Raw genomic sequence first — 11,632 nt, 5'->3', positions numbered from 1 at the left:
TAAATGCTAGTCACTTAAAACTATTATCTGTTGTTTGCTTTATGTTTCAGGTTTGCAAAAAAGAAGTCCTGTTGTGGAATTCTATCTGTGATACACTTCATTTAACCGAGCTCACATTGGGAAAGGCTTTGAATTATCAATTGAAGTGATTTCTTCACGATTTGACATTTGAAGTTTTTCAAAGCTTGTTTTCAGTTTCACGATGATATGGAAATGTAAACGGGTTTCTATGGGTGGCCTTTCTAATTCTGCTACTGACTTGCATCACTGTTTTGTCCTGAACCTCATTGCCAAATATGGTCTCATAACAAACAACCAGAACTATTTTCCTGTGAAAAGCCAACATTTAAAATGGAATGGAAACCTACCCTCATCTGGTCCTTATAAAGCAAAGTGTTCAGAGCTGGAGGTATTTACAGAATCTCTTTACCATGTGAACTGTACAGCTATTTTACAAGTGGATGTCAGGGAAATCGAGAGAAGTCAACTATTAAAGGTGCAAACTAAGCCAGGAATTCTCAATGATTCCTTTTATACTGAAGCCACGCAAAACTGTGAGAATTTCATAAGGAGCAGAAAATACATAAGGTTTACTCTCATTCATCAAAGAACTGACCAGTTTGAGAGACTTTTGAGGACAATTTACACACCTCAGAATATTTAACTGTATGCACATTGATGATTTTTTTTTCATTTCAAAGCTGCAGTTCACAACATTGCATCTTGCTTCCCAAACATTTTTACTGCAAGGAAATTAGAGAATCTCATTTCTGGCTCCTGGTCGACAGTTCAGACAGAGCTTGACTGCATGGAGGAATTGTTGGCAAGGCATTTAACCTGGAAGTATTTCATCAATCTGTGTGGTATGGATTTTCCCATCAAAACCAATTCTGAGATTGTCCAAGATAATAAAATGTGAGGCTGGATGAACACAGCAGGCCAAGCAGCATCTCAGGAGCACAAAAGCTGACGTTTCGGGCCTAGACCCTTCATCTGATGAAGGGTCTAGGCCCGAAACGTCAGCTTTTGTGCTCCTGAGATGCTGCTTGGCCTGCTGTGTTCATCCAGCCTCACATTTTATTATCTTGGATTCTCCAGCATCTGCAGTTCCCATTATCTCTGAGATTGTCCATCAGCTACAGCTTTTGGAACAGGGGAGTAGCTTAGAGTCTGAAGTGGCTACAGAGGGGAAACAGTTGCATTTGAAATACAGCTTCAGAGTGGTCAATATGAAAATGGTCAAGACAAACCTCATTAAGAAACCAATATCAACTGTAGCCTCCATATTCTCAGGCAGTGCCTACATGGAGATCCGTAGACAATTTGTTGAACGTATCTTTCGGGACCCAAAGGCAAAGCAACTTTTTGAATGGTCAAAGGAAAGGTTCATGTGAGCCACTCTACAGCAGATGCCTGGTGTTCCTGGCTCTAAATCTTTACTTCCTAACCAGTGCACAAAGGATAGGCTTTTCCTTCTGTTGCAGCACCTTCTAAGTATTTCCCTTTAACCAGCCATGGACCTCATATCTAAATCCCTAATATGCTGCTGAACGTCTGATGCCCCTTAATACATGAAAAAAAAAGTTTGGCCAAGATCTGTTTAAACTCTCACTACAACTGCAGGACACCTGTGTTCAATGCAGTGCGTGTAAATGAGCCAAGATGAATTAAGGCTCTCTGAGCAGCACATTGTAACAGCCAAGTAGAAACTACCCAGTGTCACAACTGATACCTGATCGCTCCATTATAAAAAGCATTCGGGAACCGTCCAAAATTTTTCTTTGTAACTGGAACCATTTTGTTGTAGCAAGGCAGCAATGTGAAGAATGTTGTCTTTCAGTCACTCACTCTTGGTCGTGATATTCCAACTGCACTCAGAAGGAATGATAATAAACAATGGCAATTACAGATCCATTAATCTTCATCCAAATAAAACATGACAGATTCCCAATTAGCAGGAGACAATCATCTGTAAAACAATGCCCTCAAAGAGCAGTCAGCCTAGAATCAGAATGGGAAGATCCTGCCTGAGAGGTGACATTCGAAGTTGATTGCAGAAATCCTAACAATGTGTGCTAAAAGCACCAGGGACCCGGGTTCAATTCCAGCCACGGTGACTGTGTGTGTGGAGTTTGCACATTCTCCCCATGTCGTATGTCCCTGGGTGCTCCGGTTTCCCCCGTACTCCAAAGATGTGCAGGTTAGAAGGATTGTCAAATGCAAAATTGCTCCATGGTATCTGGGGATGGGATGTGCTTACTAGGTGGGTTAGCCATCATAAACGCAGAGTTACAGGATAGGGTAGGGATCTGTGTCTGGGTGGGATGCTTTTCAGAGAGTGTGGACTCAATGGGCCGAATGGCCTCTTTCTGCACTGAAGAGATTCTGTGAATACTTTAATAGGTGGGGTGGAGGTGGGGGTTGGAGTGAGTCTTTTAGACCAAATCAGCTTCCTGATATAGAACTATCTTGAAATTTTTCTTGCATCCTGTATTTGCTCCATTTATCACTTCTTTAGAGGTTGGATTCTAGACAATTGGCAGCCAGGGATACTTATCTAGGTAACTTCAACACTGCTCTGGGTATCAGCAGGTATTATAAATACAACATTGTGGTGGGGGGGGTAAAGGAGATAAAATATTTTTATGATGTTTTGTTAACTGAAATGGAATATGCAGGAGTAGAAATAAAAATGTTAATTGATCAATGAGAAGTAGCAAGCACAAATTTATCATGTAAATAATTGGGAATGAAAGGTTAACAGAATTACTTTTGAATGAAATTTAGAGCAGAAATTAAACATCTCAATTGCTTTTGTAACTAATTCTACTTGTTTATACATTTATAAATGTATATACTACTTATCAGTGCTGCTATCTATGATTCTAACAGTAACAAATAATTTTGTTCAGACTGATTATGATTCTTGCAAAATCAGGGCCAAATTTATTTCTCTGGTGGCTTAAGTAAATCATCTTGAGTGGTTAATAAATGTAATGCAAACCTATTGACGTAAGCAGTTTGTGGGTTAAATTTAGGTAATATTTATTCCGAACTGGAACCGAGTCATGGATTATTGAATAAAGAACAACGAGCCTGTGTATTTTTATAGAGACTTTCATATAAAATTTCTTACATTGCTTCACAGGAACATTATAAAGCAAAATTGGACTCTGAGCCACATAGGAGGCTTCAGAGTAGATGAGAAGCTTGGTTTCAGTAGGTTTTAAGGAGTTGAATAAGGATCCTGATTACAAAGACTAGACAGATAAGGGCATGGAGGGACTGAAAAACTTGAATGGGAATTCTAAAATTGAGGTATTGCTTAGCTGGGGCCAGTGTAAGTGAGGAAGCATAGGGGTGATGGGTAAATATTATTTGGTGCAAATCAGTACATAGGCCACAGAGTTTTTGATGACCTCAAATCTACTTACGATATGGAAGGCTAGCCAGGAATTTACTGGACAAGTGAAGTCCAGAGGGAATCGATATTGGTGAGGGTTTCAGCAGTGTAAAACTGCCCAACTCAGCAGGTACCTCAGCTCATCCCGTGGTGGAAATTGGTGACTTACAGCAAAAATGCTGTTGAATGTTCATTTGAGGTTAAGTATGAACTAGGACTTTGAACAGTCTGGTTTGGGCCATAGATAATTTCAAGGAGAATACAAAGTTTGTGGTGGCGACCAAAGACAAAGGCTTCAATTTTTCCAGTGTATCAGTAGAAGTAATTTCTGCTCATCCAGTACTGACAATTTTGTAACAGGCGTCAAGAGGAAGGCTGGGGGGGGGGGGGGGGGGTGCGCGGCGGCGGCATGGGGGGTGGTGGTGAGGTGAAGTCGAACTGGGCATTAGTGTACATGTGAACAGGGACTGTTTTCAGATGAAAGTTAGCACGTAGATGGGAAATAGCAGGTGGGTACAGGAAGGAAGGAGTCAACATTAGCTATTTAGGGCACTCCAAAGGTAAGAATTTTAAGACAAAGCATGTTTTTGCCAAGAAAAAGGTTCATCTTAGCAATGACTGCATGGCACCTGTGCCAACTTTTTATTTTTATAACAATTGAAAACATTGAATAGCCATAACATTAGGCGTCAACTGGCTAAATATCCAGTTCACATTAACAGTGTCACTAACTTTGTAAACTGGGCCAAAACCCCAGGCAGTAACTTACTCAGGAATGCTACAATACTGCTCTGTGAAGGAATGGGTCTGAGCTCCATATGTCCACAGCAAGCTGCTGGATTCAATCATGCTGCCTCAGGCATTGCCAAGTGCAGGACGGGGCCTTTAACAGAAGGGACAGTAAAACTACTGGTTTAATTCAATATGATCTTTTCACGCTGTGGGATACAGCCGCCTCTCAATAGCTCCTGATTCCCTCTAGTCAGCGAAGGCACGCTAGCTTTGTTAAAAATCCCACAGCCAGTCCAGGCTTTAATAAAGACCAATGGAGCGATCAAATGGGATGATAGGGAGATGGTAGAAAACTGCTATTTCCTAAAGGCCTGAGTGAGACTTTCTGGGACCCAATGCAACTTCAATTTTTAACTGATCTGTGAAATCAGTATAACATGGACATTATCATTTGTCCCAGGAGCCATGAGCAGCCTACAGAGCTGAGCAAACCCAAAGACTATCAACGTTAGGGGTTCCATTTAAAAACCCTGGGAGTATCAACAGAGCTGGATTAATTCCTGTGCCCTCCTTGTTACCCGGTGACAATGGGAAAGGATGTTACTGGTTTAAGATTAACTTGGAAATGTTAACTTTGTTTCTTTCTCCAGCGTTTGCTGCACCTTTCCAGCAGTTCATTTATTTTTAAATTTCAGATTTCCAGTGTCTGCAGCATTTTGCTTTTGTATTAAGAGGTAATTCAATTCCATGGCTATTGCCACTTCCCAGGAGCTGAACCGCACCATGTGGGGAAAGTCACAGGTGTTCCTAAAAAAAGCCACTGACAGACACTATTTTAAAAGAACTTAACAGTTAAGATGTTCAAGACAAATCCATCAAGGGGCTCCACAAGATTTGTTCACTAAAAATTCCAGTGTAGACAACAGGCAAAGAATTATCATGATATAGTCTTAAAGATCACAAAGGGGGATGAATACTTCCAGTGAGTTTTACAATTTTTGCAGCTGTTAATTACACACTGGGTGGTTCACACTGCAGCATAGGGAGCAAGCATGTTAGATAAGAGCTTGAATTTAAGTCAACAATACTTCGCAATTAGTGACAATGCAAAATCAAAGGTTTTAAAACTGTACACATAATACATTCAAAGTGAACGTTGATTACAACTAGAATTATTAAACAAACAAAAAATACTTGCAGTAACTGACCCATCAATTGGGAATTTTTCAACTTATTTGACCAATCTGATCGTCAGCTGGGTGTGTGTTTCACCTGATTGGTCAGACCTCACTCTCTGCCACCAGAGCAGGTTAATCTTCAGGCAGTCCTGCCTTCCACTCTCACCTTACTAATCCAGCGGAACAGCATTTCCATAGATTCCCTCTCCCGATTTCCCATCAAAGCACTGACTTGCTGTCATTAGTTTCCATCGGCAATGACTGTCCTTGCACTGTTCCCTCAATCACTGACGGTGTCACAGACACCTACTTGACTCTTTCTGTCCCCCAACATCCCAGACACCAGGCAGGAGGAGTTATTGGGCTGTGAACAGGAGTGGGATAGGAGTGACAGATACTGTCTTTCCCACTTTATGGCTGACCCACAACTGTGGTTGACTCTGAACTGCCATCTGGGCAATTAGGGATGGGTAATAAATGCTGCCTAGCAAGTGACGCCCTCGTTCCATTAATGAATAAAAAAAACTTTAAAACAACCCCCAAAACCATGGGAGATGCCAACTGTGCAGCATCTAAACTGCCACCCTAACCAACCCAGTAGAGGCCAGGGACTGGGTCAGAGACTTTGCCAGTCACAAAGGGAGAGCACATTGCATTCATCCTAAGTTTTAGGATGCATTCATCCTAAAACTTCTGGGATCACCTTACTATTCAATGATACATTGGACCCGACCCTATCACCAAACCCCCCCACCAACCCCATGGTTTAGTTATTTTTGTATTTAATATTATATATTATCAGGGTGATAATGTTCAGTGGAAAAAAATGTACAAATTGCCTATGCACCAATGCCAGCCTCAGGTAATTGTGGGTTGAATGCGGTAAAAGATTCCTATTCCTCCTTAACAGCAAGCTGAAATGTAGCAATATGACCTTTCCCAGACCCATTATCTTTAGAGTCCTCACTAACCATCACTGTTGATTGTGGAGAATCCTTTTAATAGATTGTGTTGAGCCTTTTAATACAATGGAACTGGGGAAGAACACCTAAGGCTACTGCCTTCATTGGATTGTTGGAGACTCCAATGTAAGAGTTGGTTAAGGAGAGAATTGAGTTTAGGCTTTGATACCGACAGATTATCCAAATCAGCCTTGAAACTAACAAATATTAGCCACAGCTGCAGTATTGGAGAGAAATCTATGCCTGGGGAACCCACAGTACAGCAACATCAGTGCTTCAGTAAATTAGATGAAAGGAAAGTGATATTAAATGATTCTCAACAGCTATGCTTGGGGTACTCTTTTGGCAATAGGGTTATGACCATGTCCCACATAGTTTTCATGTATGACATCAGAAACCCCGTGTCATGTTAAAGTGGCCTGATCAAGGGCAACAGAGTTCCAATGAACTTGGGGGCCAGTGTCTGCATCCTGGAATCAGTGGCAGAGAGTGAAAGTCAATTCTTATAACCATCAAATTTGGTCACAGTATTTCAAAACAACTTTCTTGTCATGAACTTCATCCAGTTTTCTCTGAATTCCAGTCTTCGATATGGAGGTTCTTAGCTTCCTAAAATGGAAAGATATAGATTGGTCAAAATTGATATATTACAATAATCGTGACTGAACTACTATATCTAAGCTATTTCATGCACAAATTGTCAGGTTCCCAAGTGTCTTGATAGAAAACTCGCTTACATTGACCAGGAATATCCCAATGGACCAAAATTAAAATTTCCCATTTCTTACACCCTTCATTTTCTTGATATTCCCTAAGCAGGAGTTAGGCACAATCAGTGTGTTACCTATTCATCCTCACCATGCAGTGATTCCTGTTGGGAAATGGACAGGTATGATGGGGCTGGATTGGGTCAGTTCCAACGTATGATGCTACCACAGTCGAATATCCAGGCGCCATTCATTGCCAGGGTTCATACATAAAATTCATCACATCCGTGAAGTACCAGAGGTCAGACAGAATCCATGAGACTTGTGCCACAGAGTGAGGAGCTGGATCAGACAGAGGTTTGGGGGTAACTGAATAATAGGTTTAATAATGAACCTGTAATCATTCCTTTTGCCTGCATCTACTACCATGTGGCTTTACTTTAAATTGCCCCCTCTGTCTTGTACTTACCTCAGTAGATGAATTTTATATTTTAGAAACTGTCCTGATCCAATTACACAGCAGTAAAATAGACCATCAAACTCAAATGATCTATGCTGATATCCAGATTCTGTGTGAATCTTCTCTCATTTAAAACTTTCTCTTGTTCTATCAAAATAGCCTTCCTTTCTCCATCTTCAGCTTATCCACAGTCCCCTCAAATGCATATCAGTCAAACAAAAGTCCTGATTCTCAGATTAGTTTGGAATGCATTTCTGATGTATCACTGAGATGCACAGCAGTTTAGGGCTTGGGACTATAGCATAAGAGCTCATAGTTTTCTCCCACTTTCAGGCACGGATTACCACAGCTGTAAGGAAAAGGGACAGCCGTTTGCTACTTTGTCGAGAAAATCCATGGGGTCTTTCTCATAGTCCTTCTCTCAGCAGATGACAGAACAGGCAAACATCACAGCACAACAACAATGTGTGGAGGGACAGGAAGACAGAAAAATACTGAAGTTGTGTAACAGTGCTTAATTCCAACAAGTGGAGTGTGCTGGAATTCAGATCACTTATGATCATGCATTGTGTTATGATGGTGGTGACACTTGCTGGTCAGACTGAGTCCTGCAGGATTACACATCCTCACAACACCATCAGAGTCCTTTAATACGGCCAAGAAGTCACATCAACTTGAAACAATTCAGAAGTAAAGCGGCTAATCAAAGAACAATGGATTGAGAGTAAGATTTAGAAAATATTAAATATGCACTAATTTGCATAAACTCTAAATTTGAGAAAACTCACTAAATAACAAATTGTATAATCCATTTCGGCTGGAAAATATTTGAAGGTATTGCAAACAGAAAGATCAAAAGTAGATGCTGAATTTGGGGGCAGGGTAGGTTAGGAAAGATGGCATGGCATTGGATGAAGTTATTAAAGGAGGAGAACCATGATGGACAAAGTTATTAAAGGAGGAGAAGTGGGCCAGCTGGCTTTAGACAGCAAGCCCAGTGCTTCCAAATGACCCACAATTGTAGCGGGGTAAACAGAGATGGCAAATAAAAGGACTGAAGAATGCAAGGAAGCATTCACAGAAAGAAGATGCAGCAAGGTGGTGGAGGGATTTAAAGATGAAGATCTGAAATGAAATATGACAGTGACAGAAAGACAATGTAAATCAGTGATAACAACAGAGAGAGGCAAGTAAGATTTGGTTTCAAGCTTGGTGAAGTGACAGTGACAGCCCTTTTACGCCAAGGCCACATTCAACTGAGTGTGGCATCAAGGAGCACTAGCAAACTGGTATCAATGGGTATCAGGGACCACCTCTGCTGGTTGGAGTCAGACCTGGCACATAAGGAAGATGGTAATGGTTGTCAGAGATCAGTCACCTCAGATCCAGGACATCACTGCAGGAGTTCCTCAGGACAGTGTCCTAGGCCCAACTATCTCCAGCTGCTTCATCAATAACCTTCCTTCCATCATAACGTCTGAATTGAGGATGTCCACCAATGATTACACAATGCTCAGCACCAGTTGCAACTGCTCAGATACTGAAGCAGTCCACACTCAAATGCAACAAAATCTGGACAATATATAGGCTTTGGTTGACAAGTGGCAAGTAACGTTCATGCTACACAAATGCCAGACAATGACCATCTCCGATAAGAGACAATCTAACCACTGCACCTTGACGTTCAACAGTGTTACCAACACCGAGTTCCCCACTATCAACATCCTGTGGGTTACCATTGACCAGAAACTCAACTGGGCTTGCGATATAAACACAGTGGCTACAACAGCATATCAGAGGTAGGAATAGTGTGGTGAGTAATGCAGCTCCTGACTTCCCATAGTCAGTTTACCATCTACAAGGCACAAGTCAGGTGTGAGATGGAATATTCCCCACTTATCTGGATGGGTGCAGCTCTAACAATACTCAAGAAGCTTGATATTATCCAAGATAAAGCAGTCAACTTAACTGGCACCACATCTACAAGCATCCACTCCCTCCACCACTGATGCTCAGTGGGAGCAGTGTGTACTATCTACAAGATGCCCTGCAGAAATTCGCCAAAGAAACATCAGACAGCACCTTCCAAACCCATAATCACTTCCATTTAGAAGGACAGTGGATACATGGGAACACCATGACCTGCATTCGCCATCCTGATGTGGAAACATATTGACGTCCCTTCTCTGTCAGTGGGTCAAAATCCCCCCTTGAGGGTATTGTGAGCCAACCCACAGCATGAGGATTGCAGCAGTTCAGGCAGACAACTCACCAGCATCTTCTTAAGATCAATGAATGCTAGCCGGCCAGCGACACCCATGTCCCACGAATAAATAAAAATGGTCCAGGCAGCATAGTTGAAATTTAAGGAGAGCTTTGGATAAATGAGATAAGCTGGGAATGTGCAGCAATCAGTCTGAGACATGTGCCATACAGCAGTCAAATAGAGGGCTCTCTGGGCTGATCCAATAGATGACAAGACAGTAGTCACAAGTGTAAGGGTTTATCTTTAAAGGGGAGGCTGATGGTACGAGATACAAGATATGTTCTTTAAACATGAATTATGTTAAATTTTGAAAAATTTACATTTCCAGATATAATCACATTTGCTGCTTCAGTATCCTCAATCTCAGTTCACAATACATCAGGGAAAGCCATTTGGCCCATCATGACCGTGCTCACTCTAAGGACCACGAGATACAGACCTTTACTCCTGCTCTTCGGCTGCAGCTCCAGATCTGTGTCACAGAGGAGAGAAATCTCATTAGCTCCTACATAGTTAAGTTACAAAAATGCCATCCAAAATCTAAAGTTATTTGTCTTGATTGTCTGGGAACTTTCAATACTCTTCAGTTTTAATTTACTTCACAAAATTAAACTTCGAAAAATTTACTGTTTCCTCACAGATTATGTAGTAGATCTATAAACATTGCCTTTAATAGCTGTATAATCACCTGTTTTTCTCAGTGACAGACTGACCATCTTCTGTCCTGTTAAAAAAAAGTCACACACATAGAATTTTGTTATTAAACAGAATTGTTGCATAGGACAGTCACTGCTAAATCCATTTCACCAGTATCTCTGATTCATTCTTTGGGCCATGTTCTCTCATTGAAGATACACAAATCCCTTCCATTATATCTCATGACGTAGACAGGTGAGATTCAGTACAGTCTCTCCGCTTCCACTCAGCTTGCTTACCACCCAGTCATCTTTGTCATAGAGTCATAAAGTTATACATCACAGAAACAGACCCTTTGATTCAACCAGTCCATACCAACCAGAATCCCAAACTAAAGTAGTTCCACCAGCCTGCGCTTGGACCATGTCTTTCATAACATTTCTTATTCATGCACTTATCTAGATGTCTTTTAAATGTTGTAACTGTACCTGCGTCCACCACTTCCTCTGGAAGTTCAATCCATATATGAACCACAGTCTGTGTAAAAAGTTGCCTCTCGTGTTTTGTTTTACATCTTTCTCCTTTCACCTTAAAAAATACCCTCCAGTCTTGAAATCCCTCACCCTGTGGAAAAGACACCCGCCATTCACCTTATCTGTATCCCTCACGATTTACAAACTTCTATTAGGTCACCTGTCAACCTACTACATTCCAGTGAAAAGATTCCAGTCCTATCCAGCCTCTTCTAACTGAAATCCTCCATTCCCAGCAACATCCTGTTAAATCTCTTCTGAACTCTCTCCAGCTTAATATCGTTTCTATAACAGGGAGACCAGAACTTGACACAGTACTTCAGAAGAAACCTCAGCAATGTCCTGTACAAACTTGACATGGTGTCCTAAGTCTTAACCTCAAAGGTCTGAGCCATGAAGGCAACACCTTCTTAGCTACCCTATCTATAAGTTCTATCTAACTTTGTTAATTTTGTCTTTGGGTGATGAATAGGGTCAGTTTTTGTTTATGTGTGCACTGACACTTCCCCATTTAAACTAAAGCCAGTTGACACTCCCATTTCAGCTTGTCACAATGTGGCCATTTTTGCGGAATATTGAAAGGAGAGAGTGCCCGTGGAACCCAGCACACGTCTGGAGTCAGGAAAGGAGAAAAGGAGCTGGACAAATCAGACAAGTTCACTCCAAAGAAGTAGTTAGTTTTCCCCAACATTCCACAGATAATCAAGGAATATGTTAGTTAAAAACACAGTACTGAGTGAACAATATGGAAACAG

The 11,632-nt window shown here is 41.3% G+C and overlaps 1 protein-coding gene and 1 pseudogene across 3 annotated transcripts in view; one reads left to right on the top strand and one right to left on the bottom strand.

The window, feature by feature from the left end:
• The first annotated feature begins 202 nt into the window (after window positions 1-202).
• On the top strand, window positions 203-919 carry LOC132206077 (beta-1,3-galactosyl-O-glycosyl-glycoprotein beta-1,6-N-acetylglucosaminyltransferase-like; annotated as a pseudogene).
• A 3,086-nt stretch (window positions 920-4,005) lies between these two features.
• The window catches only part of LOC125465892 (caytaxin-like), a 36,879-nt gene continuing 29,252 nt past the window's right edge, over window positions 4,006-11,632 (bottom strand). For all 3 annotated transcript variants that reach the window (XM_048559857.2, XM_048559859.2, XM_048559858.2), the window contains 3 exons: window positions 10,397-10,432; window positions 10,148-10,180; window positions 4,006-6,884 (listed from right to left, as the gene is read on the bottom strand). In XM_048559857.2, the coding sequence (XP_048415814.1) occupies window positions 10,150-10,180; window positions 10,397-10,432 (67 nt within the window). In that variant the 3' untranslated portion in view covers window positions 4,006-6,884; window positions 10,148-10,149. The remainder of the gene's footprint in view (window positions 6,885-10,147; window positions 10,181-10,396; window positions 10,433-11,632) is intronic.

This window comes from Stegostoma tigrinum, chromosome 30, assembly GCF_030684315.1.
Source record: "Stegostoma tigrinum isolate sSteTig4 chromosome 30, sSteTig4.hap1, whole genome shotgun sequence".
NCBI classification, from domain to species: domain Eukaryota; kingdom Metazoa; phylum Chordata; class Chondrichthyes; order Orectolobiformes; family Stegostomatidae; genus Stegostoma; species Stegostoma tigrinum.
Note: the sequence above shows the minus strand (reverse complement) of the source record. Positions and strands in the feature narration are given on the sequence as shown.